General features: G+C 38.7%; 1 protein-coding gene across 3 annotated transcripts in view; it reads right to left on the bottom strand.

Annotated features, from left to right (window-relative positions):
• Positions 1 to 491: 491 nt before the first annotated feature.
• MKRN2OS (MKRN2 opposite strand) overlaps positions 492 to 20086 on the bottom strand; it is a 24577-nt gene continuing 4982 nt past the window's right edge. For all 3 annotated transcript variants that reach the window (XM_074283888.1, XM_074283889.1, XM_074283887.1), the window contains 4 exons: positions 8009 to 8313; positions 5826 to 5875; positions 4027 to 4189; positions 492 to 2158 (listed from right to left, as the gene is read on the bottom strand). In XM_074283888.1, the coding sequence (XP_074139989.1) occupies positions 1939 to 2158; positions 4027 to 4189; positions 5826 to 5875; positions 8009 to 8226 (651 nt within the window). In that variant the 5' untranslated portion in view covers positions 8227 to 8313 and the 3' untranslated portion in view covers positions 492 to 1938. The remainder of the gene's footprint in view (positions 2159 to 4026; positions 4190 to 5825; positions 5876 to 8008; positions 8314 to 20086) is intronic.

Raw genomic sequence — 20086 nt, 5'->3', positions numbered from 1 at the left:
AAAATAACATCCAAAACTAAAAACATTAAAAGCAAAGAAACAACAGAATAAATCAAGTCAAGTAGTGGTTGTTAGAGTAGGAATAAGGTCTGTACCTATGGTTTTGTTAACATAGAGAATTCTCAAATGCCAGTCTACTAGGGCAGGTTGGCAAATTCTCTGAAGTCTTAGAAACATGTTAACAGCATTAATAGGGTTAAGTAATTCACTCAGGGTCACAAGCCAATATGGATCATAAGCAGGACTTTGTCCCTTTTATTCCTAATGCAAGTTCTCAATAAGTCTAGGTGTAATTGACTCAAAAAAGCAAGTAGTGGTAATATGACACATTTGGAAGAAAATACATTAGGTATTAGGTAAAAGAAAAACATTATGTAAATTGGAATCCCTGAAGATAAGTGGGAAAGGGAAGGAGGTATCTAAATATCATTTAAGGACTTAATTAGGAAAAAAAACTTGGGCAACACTACAATTAAGACAAAGCAGAGAACCCCAGCAAAAAGCAATCTTTATATATGATTCTCTTAACACGTTCTGTAGTTAAGCTACAGAAATAAACAAGGAAATAGTCCTCCAAATATTAAGAAAAAATACATATAAAAATCACATTTAGAGTATTAGCAAAGTCAAAAGACAAAAATACATAGCATGGAAAGATGGAAATAGCAATGGTTAGGAAGTAAAAGAGATCATATTCCAGCTCTGCTACTTTACTGTTGTTAGGACCCTAAGGAAATCATTTAAAGTCATTATATGAAGGTATGGACTGGGCGGCCATGAAAATCACTTCTAAAGTCAAAATCTATGGACCTAACATCCTATTTTTTAAATAACATTAAATTCTCAAAATTGCATACATTGTAAACATAACTATTTCAAAGACAATTTTTTAAAATCACAGGCTCCATGAGCAGCCCTGTTCCTTTCCCAGTTAAACATCTCTGATAATCTTTTATGCCATTTTATGTAAGCAATGTGATGCTGGTCATAAGTTGTAGCCTATTTATGCTTACAATTGTGTTTTTTCCTTTGGTTGACTCATGATTCTGATTCCTTAGAAATTGAGGTATGGTATTACCAAGTTGTATAAAAAAATCCCACTCTTGAAATGTATCTTTCTCATGACAGAATGGAATAGACACTATGGGAAAAGCATGGTACATACACTTGCAGATATGATTATTATTGTCTTTGCTTAACTTTTTATTTGTTAAAAGATTCAGAATCAAATGATTTTAAAAGAGAAGTTACCCCCATCTATACCCACTTGTGAAGGTGGGAAGTGCACAGGTGTTACACCATTGCACCTGTTTGGGGACTTTTTCAATGCATCAATCAGTTGTGCTTTCTCTAAAAAATTACTTGGTCATATGAGGTGATGCTCTGGAAGTGGATGGAGAAGGAACACACAGGAAACTATAGTAATGTCACGGAGAAGGAATATACAGGAAACTATAGTAATGTCATGGAGAAGGAATACATAGGATACTATAGTAAGAAACAAAAAATAAAACTTATTTTTCAAAAAAGTAAAGTTCTGTGCTTATTGGGGTGCAATATAATCAGGAATGATTGTAATATAAATATAAGCATCATCAATACAATTCAAAATAATGATTAAACTCAACCTCACAATGACAGGGAAGTTATTCTTGAATAGACCAAAGAAACAAGGTTTCTCAGAGGTTATTATGCAGAAAAGGTTTCAAGTATGGTATTGTATTGGTGATGGACTGTGTCTGAAGACTAGAGCAACTGATTAGGAGAAGGTCCATTATCAGGAGGCTGGCCACCAGCTAGTGAGTTCTTCAGCCATGACCACCCAATGTATAGAAGACTAAAAGTTCAGGAATCAATCCTTGTATAACAGCTCTCCAAACTTCATCTCCTTTGTTGACATAGAAGTGCATTTTAAAATTTCATTCATACATTGTTCCCCTAAGGACTTGCATCTGAATCAAGGCGATCAATAACGCAGAAACCCTTTTCTTCTATTGCCCGATAGAGAGTGATATATTTAGCAGCTCTCCTTGTCCTGGGTACCACAAATTTCTCAGTGAATTCATTTTTGTCCAATTGATGCTTCCCCTCTGCAGTCAGTATATAATTAATGAATGTCAGGGCATAAGTATAACAGTTGTAACAGTGTTCTTCATACCTTTGAAAATAAAGTCAGTTATTTAAAAAAGACTCAGAAGAAATTTTATAGGCAACAGGACAAAACCATTCATAGGAGTTGTCAAATCACTGGCTTAAATGTTAGCTGAGTGCATCCTTTCTACTTCACTCCCAAGTCCTTTTTGGGATGTGTTTAAATTAAACCTAGCCAGGGTGATTATAAGCGCATTGGTTGTCTTCGATTTGTTTCTCCATGCTCAAAAAATGGACAACAAAAGGGGAGAAAAATTGAAATTTGGAGAGTAAGCACATAAACTGTACAATTCTTCAGGTAGTATATAATCTCGTAATGGACAGAATACTGAACTTGGAGCCAAGAAGAGCTGGGTGGGCTTGAATCCCACCTTGGATATTTATTAGCTTCGTGACCCTGGACTAAATATCACCTCTAAAATAGGGAGGGCAAGAGCACTGACACATAGGATCATGATGAAATTAAATGTGAGAAAAATATTGGAAAAATATATATAGGGAAATATATGGAAAGTATTTTGCAACCCTTAAGAGGCCCATGTAAATGAAAGCTACAGTCACATTTAATTTAATAATTCAATTCCAGATAGTAGTAACATAACTCCTAGCCCAAATTATACTAAATATCTACAGATCCTAAAGACGGGACCCATTTTTAAGAGTTAAGGAAATAGACTCAGGGCTTGCCCAAGGTCACACAATCGACAGAAAAACTTGGAGCTCCCAAAGCAATGCCCTTTCCATTCCCTCTCCTATTGCATGTGGGATGGTCCAGAGTGGTCCCACTGATTCCAAGGGATACAGGACTGGTTTTATAGGTCTAGAACTAGAAGAGACCTTGAGTAACTTCTGGCCTATGTTCTTTTAGATGAGGGTGATTAGTTCACACAGCTAGGTTCAGAGGTAAAACTGGACCCTGGGTTTCTGACTTCTGAGCTAATGTTCTTTACTTTGTAACAGAGACTGCTTCTCTGAATTAAAGTTAAGTTTTAAAAGACATAAAGATAGCCAGGATGGTGGTCATGAACTAATATTAGCTTGCATGAATGTAAAGATCACTACTTGAGAAATTTGCCTAGAAATATACAAGAAGAGAAGAAAATACTAATTTCTCCGAGTTTGATCTTTGTCAACTCCCACCATTATCCAAGATCAATTCAATCTGAAATGCTCTGGTTGGGGATTTATTCCCTTAAAAGACTCAAGCTTTCATGTTGATTGGCTCTGTAGGAAATTCATTGGCCCAAATTATGCAGCCCATTGTTATATGCTGTGCCAATCTAAAAAAAACCTGTTTTCTGGATGTCTCATCTTTCTTATGATAGGTTATCTTTGTTCCAGACATAAGCATTCATACTGTGCTCTTCTTGGAAACCCTGATGTCTACAATCTTCCTAATAGAAACTTCTAGCCTCGCTCATGTCACTTCCCCGCCCAGGGAGAAATCCATCAGACATGTACCCAGACCCCCTCTTAAGGTCTCCCATCTTTGGTGGTATGCACGTATACTTGCCCTCTACCCAACTAAGAGGAGTGATGAGAATCCAAATGTCACACCAAGAGGGGGCCTCTTACAGGATTACCAACCCCTTCCTCCTGTGGCTAGTCTGAAAAGCATCCTTCCCAAGCCCCAGGCCACCCCACATTGGCTGACTTGCAGGCACATACCCTGTTCCTTAGGATAATTGGCTTCCACTTCCTCCTAACCCTGTCACAAGTTTTCCTTGGGGTGAGTTAAAACTCACTATGCATAAAGACCCACTTCATTTATATTACTGAGAAATCTGCTAAGGGAACCTCTAAAGTCTCACAAAAATTGGCTTCTAGGATTGCAGGTAGTTTTGTTATCCTATTAGGTTCGTTAGAACTACATACCTGTTGGGAGACCAGGCATCTGTTGCAGAGAACTCTTCCAGATATTTATCCCATTGGTTCATCAGTCTAAACATATTGGGCTGTAATAGTGGAATACTTATACTCTCTTCCCACCCAACTTCATCTCTGTGGATACCTTGCTCATTGTAATTATACACAATTCCTATTAAAAAAAAAAATCAAAATAAAACAGATTACAAATTCTGCTTTAAGGGAAACAGATCATGGAAAAAGCAGCCACAAAATCCTTACTTCACTCATAAAAAGAATTCCTAATATGTAAACAAAAGATTCCCAAATAAGGATTGGTCTAGTGTCAATGGATCCCAGATTCCTGAATGGAGACAAGTAAAAACTCTCAGAGGGTTCTTCCTGACACTGTGACTAAAAGCAAAGGAGAATATTCAAGTAATTCTGGCTCCTTTCTCCCAGGAACACACAACTCCCCAACGAGCTTAAGGAAAACCTCTCAACTTCTTTAGTTGAATAAGTTCTACTATGTCGTTTCTCTAAAGAATTTACAACAAATTTAAACTATTAAAAGTCTTTGGTCTGATTGGATAAGAATTTTTGCCTTATCTTCTGAATTAAAATATTCAATTCTTGGTTTTGCATGCACTGGAGCTGAATGTATGACTATGACAAAAGGAGAATGGTGAACCATGTTTTAAGAAATAAGTACACTCTACCCCCCAAGATAAACCCCAAATATTAAAAGATGCCCAAATCTACTTCACTGAAATTATGGATCCATAAATCCAGTGCTTTACCACAGTGCCTGGCACATACCAGGGACTTACAAAATATTGACTGGTTGGTTAAAATCTTTTACCAAAAAAAGGATTTACAAAAAAAGCTTTCACATATTTAAGGAGAGAGGTGAGTTTAATATTTGTAAAGAAGATAAGACAGGTTTACGACTACCCCTCACCCCTATAGTCTAGCCGATGAAGTCCAGGGTTAATTTCTATGGCCAGACACAGAATGTGAGTTGATAAATCAAACAGACTAAACTCAGTGCCAATTCAGGCAGAAGCAAAGGAGTTGGGGAAAAAAAAAAAAAGACAGAAAACCTCAGGCTAAGAGCTTCTGCTGCTTAGCTGGCTGGTTCTATGAGGTGGTTATGGATATGACTGACAATAAAGCAATTAATCCTCAGGCTCTGACTAGGACATTACAATACAGAACTCAAGGTCTCCAGCTTCTTTCAAGACTCAGCTCAGGTCCAACCATCTATTGGAATCTTTTCCTGATTCCCCTAAATATTAATGTTCTTTCCCTCTTCTTCAAATTGTCCTGTGTATAACATCTATCTGTGAGTTACAAATTTCTCCTTTTCTCCTCCCAGGGGGAATATTAGATCCTTAGGTTTGGGGACCCCCCCTCACCTCACCCCTCTCTCCCAGTAGAGTGTGTCTCCCACATACCTAGCAGCCTGCCTTGGGCATAGTGGGAACTCACCACCACCAGCTTCATTAATTTGTGTGAAAAGGTGCTTGGTCCTGTGAAGTGTTCTTAAATAAACATTTAAAGAAGTGAGTTTTCCAAAACTTTGGACAGAAAATGCCATCTGCATCCAGAAAAAGAACTAAGGAAATTGAATGCAAATCAACACATGCTATGTTCATTTCTTTTTTCTGTTTTTTTTTTCTCTCCCATGCTCTGAGTTTCCTCTCCCAACATGATTCATAAAGCAATGTATATTCAAATAAATTAAATTAAACTTTAAAATAAAGAAAAAAAGCTGAACCTAATTGAACCTAGGATATAGGATTGAAAAGGTAAAGAAACTGTTTTACCATGGGTATTGGTTATTCCAACATGGAGATCAGCATTTCCATCATACTCCCTGAAAAAACAACAACAACAAATTTTAGAAATCTTCTATATATCATTTCTTTTTACCTGAAAAACTGATATCTGATGTACATAGGGTATCTGTCCTAAATTAGAATGGTCAGGAAGAACATAGTAATCAGAACAACTGGAGCTTAGCACAATATGTGACACATAGTAGGTGCATTATAAAGTTTATGGACTGACTGTTGACTTACATTAGTGATGGGCTTACAAACTCTTACAACCTTACAAACCTAACATCACCAAGGATACAAATGGGGAAAAGACATAGGAGCTCCCACAGGATAATGCCTTCTGCTGCCAATCCATAGCATTGGGGGGTTGGGGGTAGCAAAGCCCTCTGAGCCCTTTGCCTTATGAGTGTAGTAGAATCTAGATTGGACATGGTTGCCTCGGACATCATGCCATTAACATCTTAGGGCAGAAGAATGTATAGAAGAATGCATTCAGCTGACAAATGGAGTCAGACTCCCTGTGTCCAATATCCTTATATTTTCCAATATTCAGGAGATAGTAATGATTCCCTGGTTCCTGAACTCCTACAACTAGTTTCTCATTTGTCTCAAACCCTTAGGTTTTTGTTTTTGTTTTTGTTTTGTTTTTTTTTTTTTGGCTCTGAAGCCCTCACATGGGCCTAGCTTAGATTTGCTTCCCTTTTATTTAAATCCCAATTTGGACCTTGCCTGCTCTCCTAAAAGAGGGATACCTGGTTATTTTCACAGTTTTCAATACTCAAATCTTTTCCAGTTTGGTCAGACCTGTTGGAGTTTATATGCAGTCTTCAGAAGCCCAGAGTTTAACTTCCAAGTCAATGGAAGAAGGTAGGGGAAAGACAAGAGGTTTAATTCTAACAATTTAGGCTATCCTAGAGTAAATGTGCCTTTATTCATTCTTTCATTTGTTTGTTTATTTGCTGAGGTAATTGGGGTATTAAATGACTTCCCAGGGTCACAGCCAGGAAGTGTTAAGTGAGTGAAACCAGATTTGAACTCAGATCCTCTTTGACTTCAAGGATGGTGCTCTATCCACTGTGCTACCTAGCTGCCCCTAAATGTGCATTTATTATCTCTGAGAGGGTTAAGAGACTATTAGTAACTGACACATTAATATGATTTCAAGTGTTAGAATTTCAGCCCAAGAACAGATGAGGATTAAGGCTAGGAGAGATGAAGAAGATTGCTCTAATTCCAGCCTCCTCCTTCTTATGCCAAAGTGCCCTCCTAACTCTCAAGAAAATGTATCTCATTTTATGATAGCATTTATATACCTCTTAGAAAGCTGTAAAACGCTTGCTTATATTATCTCATATGTACCTTACAGCATTGTTGTACTATCATCCCCATATTACAGATGAGAAACTGAGGAATTGGAGCAGCTAAGTGATACCACGGTAATACAACTAACAGACCATAACAGCATCGCCCATCTCTTATGTTTACTGTAAAGTTCAAGCAGGACAGGGTGAGTAAAACATGTTATAAAAATGCAGCATGATGCTACATAAGTGAGCAATGCTCCAGCATTTATTGGGCACTTCCAATGTGTCCGGCACTGCGCCAAGCACTAGCAAAGAGAGGCAGCTTGGGGAGTGGATAGAGGCATAGGAAAAAGAAACACTACCTCTTTCACATCTGAGTTAGGAGATTCTGGGCAAGTCACTAGTCAGTAGGCCAGGCCACTCTTTAAGTCCTATCTCTGAATACTTGCTTTCTCAACGAAGGATAAGGAAAGAGAGGGAAGCCCAAAGAAACTCAGAATTTTTAAAAAAGAATGTTAAACATTGTTTTGAAATGTAATTTAAATGTAAATGTAAAATATTAAAAATGAAAAAGAATTTAAGGTACAGAAAAAGCACCAACCTGCAATGGTAGAGAAAATTTCTTGCTTGGAGCTCCTTTTTCTAACCCAAAGATGTTATTTGATTATATTATTTAATGCCCAAAATACTGTTTATTTTTGTGCAAATTTATTTAAAGCATGCATCTCAACAAAGGGAGGAAGAAACATCCAACATTATGAGAGGGAAACAAACAAGGATTGCCCCTTTTAAGTGAGGAAGAGAAGGTTGAAAATCATAGAAGAAAACAGCTTTCTGTAACAGCCCTGGGAAGATGGTACATACCTAAGGAAGGTCCCTTGGGTGGGCCTGAGCAGGAAGGCGCACTGTTCTTGGTGCCCGTGGATCAATGGAGTGGCAATGCTGATGGGTGCTTCACCTGGTGTCCTGAAACTCATGGGCTGCTGGCACACAGGGCAGAGGTCGGGCACCCTGAAGCAATAGATATCCTTACCACAGTGGCGGAACTGGACCACAGGGCGGCCAGCCTCTGGAGGGTGCATGGCAGGAGCCCCTCTGCACAAAAAGGTCCAAGCTGCTACAGACTTCTCAACTTCCTCTTCCCCTTCTTAGAACACCTGGAGCTTGCCCTGCAATCCAGGCAACCTGATCAACAGTGACTTCATTCGACGGACAGTTCTAAGAGCCAAACAGCTCAGAGGGCCAGGAACGGGGAGGCCCCACAAATCCTGTTCTTAAAGAGCCAGCCTCCTTTCTCAGGAAGCTGGCACCTTCTGTGCCCAAATATGGGACTTCATTGTGGCTGAATATCAGTAAATCCTTTTTTGATTATTTAGTATCTTCCTAATGAATATTGATGCAAAATTTTTAATATTAGCAAAGAGGTTACAATTTATCAGCAGATTAATACATTATGAGCAAGTGGGATTTATACCAGAAATGCAGGGCTAGTTCAATATCAGGAAAATTATTGTCATAAATGACCATATCAATAAAAAGTTTGATAGAAATTATATGATAATCTCAACTGATGCAGAAAAAGCTTTTGACAAAATACATCATTTATTTCTATTAAAAAACAAAACAAAACAAACAAACAAAAAAAAAAAACAGGGGCAGCTAGGTGGTGCAGTGGATAGAGCACCAGCCATAAAGTCAGAAGGACCTAAGTTCAAATCTGGCCTCAAACACTTAACACTTCCTAGCCTTCCTGTGTGATCCTGGGCAAGTCACTTAACCCCAATTGCCTCAGCAAAATTAAAAAAAAAAAAAAAAAACTAGAGAACATAGGAATAAAGGGAGTTTTCCTTAAAATGATAAACCACATCTATCAAAAACAATTAGCAAGCATTATTTGTAATGGAGAGAAGCTGGAAGATCAGGAGGTGAGACAAAGATGTCCATTATCATCAATTTTCAATTATTCAATTGTTATTCAATATTGTACTAAAAATATTGGCTTTAGCAATAAAAGAAGAAATTAAAGTAATTGGAATAGGCAAAGAGGAGATAAAACTATCACTCTTTGCAGATGATATGATAATATACTTAGAGAATCCTAGAAAATCATCCAAAAACCTATTAGAAACAAAAGCTTTAGCAAAGTTGCAGGATATAAAATAAATCCACACAAATCACCAGCAATTGCTATATATAGCAATAACAAGAGTTAAAACAACAAGAGATAAAAAGAGAAATTCCATTTAAATAGCTGTATAGACCAAAAAAATAAAAAATAAAAAATTTGAGGGCAGCTACCTGCCAAGACAAATCCAGGAACTAGATGAATACAATTATAACACTTCTTACACAAATAAAATCTTATCTAAACAACTGGAAAAATCTCAATTGCTCATGGGTAGGCCAAGCTAATATAATAAAAAGGAACCTATATTGGCTTACTTGTTCAGTGCCATACCAATTAAATGGCCAAAAAGTTATTTTATAGAGCTAGAAAAAATAACAAAATATTGTGCCTTAGCAGTACCAGATCTAAACTATATTATAAAGCAGCAATCATCAAAACCATTTGGTACTGGCTAAGAAATAGAATGGTAGATCGGTTGAATAGGTTATATACATGACACAATAATCAATGACTATAGTAATTAATCTAGTATTTAATAAGCCCCCAAACTCCAGTTTTTAGGATTAAAAACTCACTATTTCACAAAAATTGCTGGAAAAATAATATGTCAGAAAATTGGTATAGATCTACATCTTACACTCCATACCAAAAAAAGGTCAAAATAGGTATATGATTTGGGCATAAAAGATTATACCATAGATTAAGAGATAATTTACCTATCAGATCTTTGGAGAAGGGAATAATTTATGAACAAAGAAGAACTAGAGAACATTAGGAAAGGCAAAATGGACAACTTTGATTACATTAAATTTAAAAAATTTCAGGAGCAGCTAGGTGGTTGTTATGGGCAGAACTCTGAACTTGAAACAAAGGATTCTTACAAGATACTAAGTCAGTGAATCCATAGAGACAATAGTTATCTAATTTAGCATGGTTCAGCATGATTGATCTGATCCTACAAGGAGATGTTATGGGCCAGAACTTGAAACAAGATACTGAGTGGAATGGAGGAGACAATGGTTAAATCTAGTTTAGCATTGATTTAATCCTACAACAAATAATAGTTTCCTAGTGATATAATGATTGATTTATATTAAGAACCTCAACCAGGATTCAGTCTGAGAGATTCAGAAGCCAGAGAAGACAGGCTGTCTTCCTTTGCTTTTCCACTGAAACCAAGATCCAGAAGGCCTCCAGAAAACTAGCTGAGCCCCAAGTGAAGGAGACAAGACTTTGAAGGAGACAATAAAGGATTTGGACTTTAATACCTGGCTGTATTGGGGGTGATTATTGCATTTGGGGTGATTATTGAACTGAAAGGAAGGCTCCCTCCAGATACCCCAAGGAAATCCCTACAAGAGAACATTACATTTTAGAGAAGAATATTACAGGTGGTCGGGGGACTTGAGTTCAAATCCCTCAAACACTTAACACTTTCTAGCTGTGTGATCCTGGGCAAGTCACTTAACCCCAATTGCCTCAGTTTCTGTACAAAAAACCCCCAACACAAACCAAGGCAGTTGTATGAACTTGGGAAAAATCTTGTCACCTTTCCCTGCCTTGGCTACCCTCTTTTGTGTAATGAGGGCGTCAGACCTGGAAGGTCCCTTTCTGGCTTTAAAATTCTTTGGTTCCAAAACTTGGAATAGATCCTGATCTCTGTCTAGCCACTGGACCCGGATAGCACCAGGAGGGGAAAGTAGGCAAGTGACCTTGCACAGCTTCCCTCACTTACATCCAACTCACTTGCATGTCCTGGCGCTATGAACCAGATGTCATGGTCCTCTTGGAGAAGGAAGGACAAAGAACAATAGAATGGGATCCTAATAGATTGAAAGCCCCACATCTTTTTTTTTTTTTTTTTTTTTTTTTTTTTTTTTTTTTTTAACATGGGCAATAGGAGCAGCACTAACTACAAACAGCTAAACCCAAATTGGCAGACACATAACAAGAATAAAGAGACACCGCAGGGTAGGGCCTAGCATGGTGACCTCCACATCAGAAAGAACAGAGTTCAAGTCCTGCCTCTGACTCAATGGCTGGTGGCCAGAAAGGTGGGGCCATACAAAAATGGCAGTGGACTACATAGAGTCCTGGATTTACAATTAAGAAGTCCTGAGTTCAAATCCTGCCTCAGACACTCACTAGCTGTATGACATTTTTTAGTGTTAGGTTTTTCATCTGTAAAACGGAAATCATATCAAGTGAAATATATATATACAATATAATATATGCATATATACATATATATAACATATAAAGCACCTTGCACATTTAAGATACTATATGAATGCTAATCCTTATTTTTGAGTTGTTTAATGATGTCATTAGTGCCAGTTTCATATCCTACTATCTCCTACCATCAAGCCATCAAGCCTCACCATCTTTTCCTGGAAACACTGGCATTCTCCTCCCAACTGGCCCAGCATCCTCCACACTGGACCTAGGACCTAGATTCCCTAGTCAATCACAGTGTCCCTGAGTTCATGCCCCATTCCCTGGGGAAGTTAATCTCCCTTACCCTGGGATTCAGCCCAATTGGTGGGTGATGCCAACTAGTCCATGTAGCCCACTGTGGCTACTGCCGGGCCTTGGGACACCAAAGCATGCTTCAAGTTCAAATCCTATTCAGCCTCTAGCCATCCTCCCAGGCCATCTTGCCCTCTTCCACCTCTGTGAACATGTTCCCTTCACCCCATTCCCCCTTTTCCAGAACAAAGCCCCTTCCCTGATCCCTTTTCTCTTGTACATAAAGAGGGGTTTGCTTTGACAAGGAGAAGGGTAACTTCTTCTTTATGTGAGTCAGGGAAGGGTCCGAGAGAAAATATCAAGAGGTGCCTGACTGATTTATGCTTGGCTCACTCCTGTTTCTGGTCCCCCATTCCTGGATGATACCTTTTATATCCCCCTTCTTCAATGTATTAGAGTGTTCACACCTTTAAGAGACCATATATAAGCTAAGAGCCTCAACCAGGATGCACTTTGGGAGATTCAGAGCCAGGATTCAATCAAAGAGATTCACAAGCCACAAGTCGAGCAGAACGAGGGAAGACAGAAACCCGCAAGCCCACTCTCTCGGGGGCAGAGACAGATTCATTCCATTTTCCACCTTTGTGGGGCTGGAGATTTGGAGGAAGAGAGGCAGAAGTTGAAAGAGACAAAGGGCTAGCAGCAAGAGCTCTTGGAACCAAGGAGAGAGATAGGCCTCTAAGAAAGCTAACCCGGCTATTTTGAAGGAGACAATAAAGGATTTGGACTTTAACTCCTGGCTGAATTTGAGGTGATTATTGAAGTGAATTGAAATGAAGGTTGCCTCCAAACGCCCCCAAGAAACCTGCTCCCAGAGAACATTATATTTTAGAGAAGAACATTACAACCTGTCATTTTGATTCATCAAAGACTGTGTTTTATAAATTCAGTTATATAGTGTCACCCAGAGATACAGTCTCAGAAACAAGGAGGTTTGGGAATCCTTGAGAACACTGTCTGATGCCCCAAAGGCAATCTAGGTTACTCTCCTCTTGATATCCAGCTATCGGGCAAACAAACTTTTGGTTTTGTCCTCATCATCCCCAGGTGCAACATGTCCATCTGAACAACCTCTGAGATTCTCTTTTTTCATGCCCTTCCTGGGCCTTACAAGCCTAACTCCTTTTCTGTGCCCTCACTTCCAACCTCTTCTGTTCTTTCCCAGGCTACACGCTCTCTCCCATTCCTCACTTTGGCAAACAGGTTCAACTCTGCCCTGCCCTTGATCCTTGTCTCCTTGCCCATCACCAGTCCATCTCTGCAACTTGAGCCTTGGACAACTTCTACCATCCACAGCTTTCACTCCTACTCAGAGGCTGCTGAACAAGAAAACAGAAACGTGTGCTGGCAAGATTTCTTCCCATCTGTTCCATTGTCTCTCCTGGGCTCTCGCTGCAGCAAGGTGATCCCCCTCGGCTCCCAAACCCTCACACCATGGTTCTTCCCTCCCCATCTCCCACAGTCCCCCTTGCCTCATAACAGCTCTCAGGAAGCCCCCTCCTTTCCCTCCCTCCTCTTCATCACACTCCCCAAAAGTCTCCAGTTCTTCTCTCACTTTTTCCTCAGCTCTCCAATCCTGTCACTCACCCAAAACCACTCTGTTCCCCAAAGGATAAGCTGCCATATTTGGCGAGTGGCTCAGTCCTCATCCTTCCTCCCCCCTTGGTGGTTCCTCTCTTTTGTTTTTCCCTCAGCTATCTGACACTCCTTCTATTAACCATGCATGTCCCCCAAGGCTCTGTCCTAGGCCCTTTTATCATCTTCTTCTATAATGCTTTTTGGGAGATGGGGAAGAGTGTGGAAGAAGTATGTGGAAGGGAGTCATGATTTCATACATTTTGAGCTAAAAACAGACCTTAGGAATCACCTAGTTCCACTCTTTTATTTTACAGATGAGGAAACTGAGGACACAGGTGGCAGAATCAGGACCTGAATCTTCAGGTTCTCTGACTCTAACCTCAATGCCTCCCATGACACCAGGCTGTCATCTTGGGTTCAAGAAAACTGAGGAGAGATCATGGAACATAGAATTCTAGAGCTAGAAGGAACCTGACCCACCCTCCAGGCCAATCCCTTCATTTTATAAATGGGGACCGTTGGGAAAGGGAGGAGGCTGAGGAGGGATAATTGGAAGAGTAGAAGGGGCTGGGGAAGAATAGTTGGGCAGGAGGGGAGGGTTGGGGCTGGGACACCTGGGATAGATACAAGGGAGTGAGGAGGAACAGTGTGGTCAGGATGGGATGATAAGTAACAAGTGGAACAGGAACAAGAGGGGCAGTTGGGATGGTACCAATAAAGACAGTTGGGAGAAAAGGACCCCAGGAAGGGTCAGTTGGGATGAAGAGAGCCTCAGAAAAACATTTTTTGAGAAGGATAGAGGGCTACTTGGGGCAAATCAGGATGGAGGAAAGATGTCATTAAAGAATAACTTGGACGGGAATATGTAGGCTGGAGATAGAGGGCTTAAGAGGGATTATTTCTTTTGGAAAAAGGGGCAAAGGAGGGACAGTTTGGAAGCTGCAATGAGATAGATTAATAGTATAAATAACACAGCTATGGACAGGAAACTTGAGGACTGATAATCAGGACAGAGACATGGGCCTGGAGAAGCACAGTTTGGAAAGGAAGGTGCTGACGAGAAACAAGTGGGAAAAAGGGATGTATATGAGGAACGGCAATTCAGAAAGGCATAGCATCTTGGTGGCTGTGAGAATTGGATAAGGGTTTGGTTTCTACAGAGTTATGGACATTAAACTGGAGAGGTGCAGAGAGATGAAACTTTAAAAAGGTGAGGCTGAAACCTAGGAAATGGAGGTTGTGACTCAGAACAAGAAGATAAAATTAATAAAAGAAAAATGTAATCAGGATGGGAGATTCAGACTTGAAAACAGGGAGAATGTACTCAGAGGTGGGGATTTAGAATAAGAAAACACATTGAAACACATTATAAAATGTACTCAGAACTGAGAAATGAGAATAATAAATACATGGTTAAATATTAAATACATAGTATAGAAGTGGAGATTTGGAAGGAATGTGTGATGCTGTGATCAGAAGAGAAGACAAGAGAGGTCATAACCTTTATAGTACTCAGCCAAAAGGGAATCGGGGGAAGGCCTCCAAACTCCAAATAAGGTGAACACCAAAAAAGTACTCATGTAATCTGGGGTGCAGATTCACACTCAGGTTGGGGAGGGGCCTATGTTTTTGATATATTGTGACCACTGTGGTGCTCAGTCAATGGGGCATCAGGGGAGGGACTTGCATTTTGGGTATAAAAAAAAGACACGTCTATTGATTCCAAGCGTTGCTATTCTATATAGGATACTCACTTCTACAGTTGTATAATTAAAGACTTTTTTAACTTCAACGTTCCCAAGTCCAATGGAGTTATTTCTTACAGTGGCTGAGTGGAGGTCAGATTGAAATGGATGGAGACAATAATGCAGGCAGACCTATTAGTAGCTATTGCAATCCAGGTGAACAGTAGTCCTCATCAAGGGAATTCAGGCCTTGCACTAGAATAATAGCAGTGTCAGATGTATTCAAGACATTCTACAATGATGAAATCAGCAGGCCTTTCAACAGACTGGCTAAGAGGGGTGGGAGATAGGAGTCCAGGATGAGATTGGAAGTCTGAGCGACTCAGAGGATGAAAGGAAAGGGAAGATAGGACTGGGGCCAGGTTTAGGGGGAAGATACTGAGTTCTGTTTGGAACATACTGAGTTTAAGATTTCTATTGTACATCAAACTAGAGACTTCTGAAAAACAGTTGCAAAAGGGATGCAAGATGGGAGGTCAGCCAAGAAGTTCTCTATCTGAGAAAAATTAGCACAGAGATGGTAATTAAATTCATGGAAGTTGATAACACTAAGTGAAGTAAGATAGAGAAACCCTGTGGGGTCACCTTACTGGATGTGATCTGGATGAGGATCCAGCACAGGAGACACAGAAGGACCAGTCAGATAGGTAGGAGAAAAACCAGAAGAAACTGATGCTCTGAAAATCTAGAGAGAAGAGAACATGGAGGAGAGAGTGATCAACAAAAAATGCTGCAGAGAGGAAAATCCACTGGATTCAGCAACTAAGAGATCTTCAGTAACTTTGGAGAGAGTAGATTGGATGGGATGACAAGGATGGAAGCCAAATTATAAGAGATTAAGAAGTGAGGAGAGAAAAGGTGGAAGTAAGTACTGTAGATGGTTTGTTGTTGTTGTTACTGAGTTTAGCCACAAAAGGCAGAAGAGAAATAAGATATTAACAGGGACAGATCAAGAAAGTTTTAAGAATGGAGGAGACATTCTCTAACAGGGACAGATCAAGAAAGTTTTAAGAATGGAGGAGACATGGCTCTGTCTGGAGGCAATAGGGAAGGAGCCAGTAGACAGGAAGAGTGAAGAGAAATGGGGAAATAGGAATGACATAAAGGACAATCTGTTGGGAAAAAATGGGATGAGATGGGATCCCGTGGAGAAGAGAACAGGTTAGTGATGGTAAGGAGTAAGGTCATCTCTTCACTGGAAATGGGTGAAGGAGGAGATGGTGAAAAAAGATATCTAAATGATATAAGAGGAGGGAAAAGATGGAGCTCATAGTGAATGACCTTCATTTTTCTGCAAATATGAGAAAGTTCTCAGCTGAGGGGGAAAGGGAGGGAGCCAAGGCGAGATGGAGAAAGGATGAAAAGGAATTTGGAAGAACCACTGTAGATAGTGGGATAGTGAGTTGATAAAATTAGTAGAGTAAGACTGCCTCGCAACAAGGGCCCAGTTAAGATTGTGTAACAAATTTTTAATATTAAGACAATCACAAGATTTTCATAATTTCCTCCCTTTTCATTCACCAGCACATGTGTCACAAAGGCAGAGTGCAACGGTTAATATATGAAGGAAATACTCTAAAGAAAATGGCCTGAGTGAGAATTGACTTGAGGAATTAAAGACCTAGTATGAATAAAGAACAGACTTGGGTAAGAAAAAGCAGACAGGCAGAAGGTAAAAAACCAATGATCAGATAAGAGGATTTCATATTCCTTTTCTATATCCTGGCCAACCTAATAGTTGTGAAGTATACCTCCAGAGTTGTTTTAATATGCACTTCTCTAATCAAGTGATTTAGAACATTTCTAATATGACTAAGATAGCTTTGATTTCTTCAGCTGAAAACTGTATGTTTATACCATTTGACCATTTTGTCATTTTGAGAATGACTCAAATTCTTATTGATTCAATTCTCTATATATTTGAGAGATAAAGCCTTTATCAGAGAAACTTGCTGTAAACATTTCCCTCTAGTTTTCTGCTTTTCTTTCTAATTTTGGTTTCATTGGTTTTATTTGTGCAAAATCTTTTAAATTTAATCAAAATTGCCCATTTTATATTCCATAATGCTATCCTTTGGTTATAAATTCTTCCCTTCTCCATACATCTGACAGGCAAATTACTCCTTGTTCTCATAATTTGTTCCCATTTTGATATACCCTTAATGTAAATCATGTACCCATTTTGACTTTGTCTTGATATATACTGTGAGGTATTGGACTATATGAGTTTTTGCCAAACTGCTTTCTAGTTTTCTAAGCAGTTTTTGTCAAATAGTGAGGTTTTTTTCAAAAGTCTTTGCATTTATCAAATATAAGATAACTATGGTCTTTTCCTATTGTGTATCATGGAACTAGCCTACTTCATTAGTCTGCCACTTTATTTCTTAGGAAGTACCAGATTGTTTATATAATCATCACTCTGTGATGTTCTTTGAGATCTAGTTCACTGAGGCTAGCTTCTTTCACATCTTTTTTTCATTAATTCATTTGAAATACTGACCTTTTGTTTTATCTTTTTCCCCATAATTTTGTAATTATCATTTCTAGTTCTATAACATCATTTTTTATATTTAGATAGAACTGTAATTTTTCTTACATTGGCTTGACATATATGATTAACATTTTTCCACTTAATTGAGATCTGACTTTATTGATGTGAAAAGTGTTTTTTAATTGTATTATCTTATTCCTGCTAGTGTCTTAGAAGATAGACTTCCCAAGGATTTTATGTTGTCTATAGTTATTAAATGGAACTTTTTAAATCTCTTATTGCTGAATCTTGTTAGCTATAGAAATTTTGATGATTCATGTGGGTTTATTTTATGTCTTGCAACTCTGTTAAAGTTAGTAATCATTTCAACCAGTTTTTTAATTGATTCTCTAAGAGTCTCTAAGTGATGTGAACTCTAAACTAGCTTGTGAACTTGAGACTTTAAAAGTCATCCCCCCACAAAAGGCATAATGATTGCTCAGTCAGTATGATTTTGTTGTGTTTAGTCATATTTGGTTGAGCCCCGGAGCTATTTCACTTAATAAATGGCAAATCTTTATAACCTATATAATGTATGTCTATGCCTGTTGTTTTATGTCACAAATCATTATGCTCTCCCAAATCTATTTCATATTACAATTTCACATAGTGCCCACTACCACTTCATAATTACTTCACAAGTATACAAATATTAGTTTTGTTTCCTCGTTGCCTATTCTAATTCCTTCAATTTCTTTTTCTTCTCTTATTGCTATAGCTAGCATTTCTAGCTCGATATTGAATAACAGTGTTTATAATGGGCATTCTTGTTTCACCCTTAATCTCACTGGGAAGGTTTCTAGATTATCCTTATTATAGATAATTTTTGCTATTGGTTTTAGATAAATACTGGCTTAGGACCTATTGTTTGTTGGCCAATCAATGAGAGCCAGAGTGATTTGGGAGTAAGGCATGGTTCTTAAGAAAGAAATCTGACCTGTAACCCTCCAAGTTTTCTTGTGAGGTTTCAGCAATTAAAATGTATAGTCCCCTTTGGGCAGAGTACCTGCATGTAAGAGTATGATACCCTAAGTGGACAGAGGGAAGGGGAGGGAAGGGAAGGGAAGGGACAGCAAGGGACAGCAAGGGAAGGGAAGGGAAAGAAAAAAGAAAAGAACTATGTTGCTTAACTAACCAGTTCCAGTTGGGTACCCAGTGGGGCAGGTCCTATTACTACTCATAGAGGTTGTTTGTCCTTCATTCTCAAAGAGGACCATGGCATCAGGGAGGTAAAGCCATGGCATTCATTTCTTACCTAGTTCTTAATCACTCTGGCCACAATAAGTCCCTGGCCCAGTGCCAATTGGTCATTGTTTGGGTCCTGATCAATGTAAATAGCACTCATTTCTGGTTTTGGCCAGAAACCCTGAGTCTTCCCCCTCCAAGATTTTTTCTTTTTCAGGACTAGGTGAAAGAGGCCATTCTTTGCCTCAGTTGCTACCTAGCCTTAATCAATGAATAGCTGTGGTCAACCTAAGACCAGCAAAAGGTTTTAGTTTAAAAAGGCCAAGGTCTCCCACTGCATCCAGGGCCATCTCCACTCATCCTCACTCTATATGGCCACTGGACTGGGATGGCTCTGGAGGAAAAAGTGAGGCAGGTGACCTTGCACAATTCCCCCCATACACACACTTAAACCAATTCATTTGTATATCATGGCATTAACTCCCTGACATCAGGGTCCTCTTAGAGAACAAAGGGCAATGACAAAGATAAATACTACTTACCATTTTAATAAAGCTCCATTCTTATCCTTTCTAGAATTTTTAGTAAGTATGAATATTGTATTTTGTTTAAAACATTTCTGTAATTATTGAAATAATCATTATTTTTGTTGGCCTGGTTACTGATATGGTTGATTATATTGATACTTTTCCTGATATTGAAGTACACCTGTATACTTAGTATAAATCCCACACACTTACAGAGAATGATATTTTTGATATATTGCTAACATCTCCTCGCTAGTACTATATTTAAAATTTTTGCATCCATATTCATTAGGGGAATTGGTCTGCAGTTTTCTCTGTATTTGATCTTCCTAATTTACATATCAGCACCATATTTGTGAAATAAAAGGAATTTAGTAGGACTGCACCTATTTTTTCAAATAGTTATATAATATTGGAATTAGTTGTTCTTTAAATGTTTGGTAGAATTCACTTGTGAATCCCATTTGGTCCTGGGGATTTTTTGTTAGAGAGCTTATTGATGACTTGTTCAATTTCTTTTTTTCTAAAATACAATTATTTAAGTACTGAATTGGTCCATTTTGAGGACGATAGTACTCAGGAAAAGAAATACAAAGCAGAAAATTAAACTTAGTGACTAAATAAGATAATATTTGTAAAGGGCCTGGCATACAGTCGGTGTTTAATAAATGCTTATTTTGTTCCTTTTTAGTGAAGAATTTCCTTCTTAACTACCATATG

The sequence above is a fragment of the Sminthopsis crassicaudata genome, chromosome 1, assembly GCF_048593235.1.
Source record: "Sminthopsis crassicaudata isolate SCR6 chromosome 1, ASM4859323v1, whole genome shotgun sequence".
Lineage (NCBI taxonomy): Eukaryota > Metazoa > Chordata > Mammalia > Dasyuromorphia > Dasyuridae > Sminthopsis > Sminthopsis crassicaudata.
Note: the sequence above shows the minus strand (reverse complement) of the source record. Positions and strands in the feature narration are given on the sequence as shown.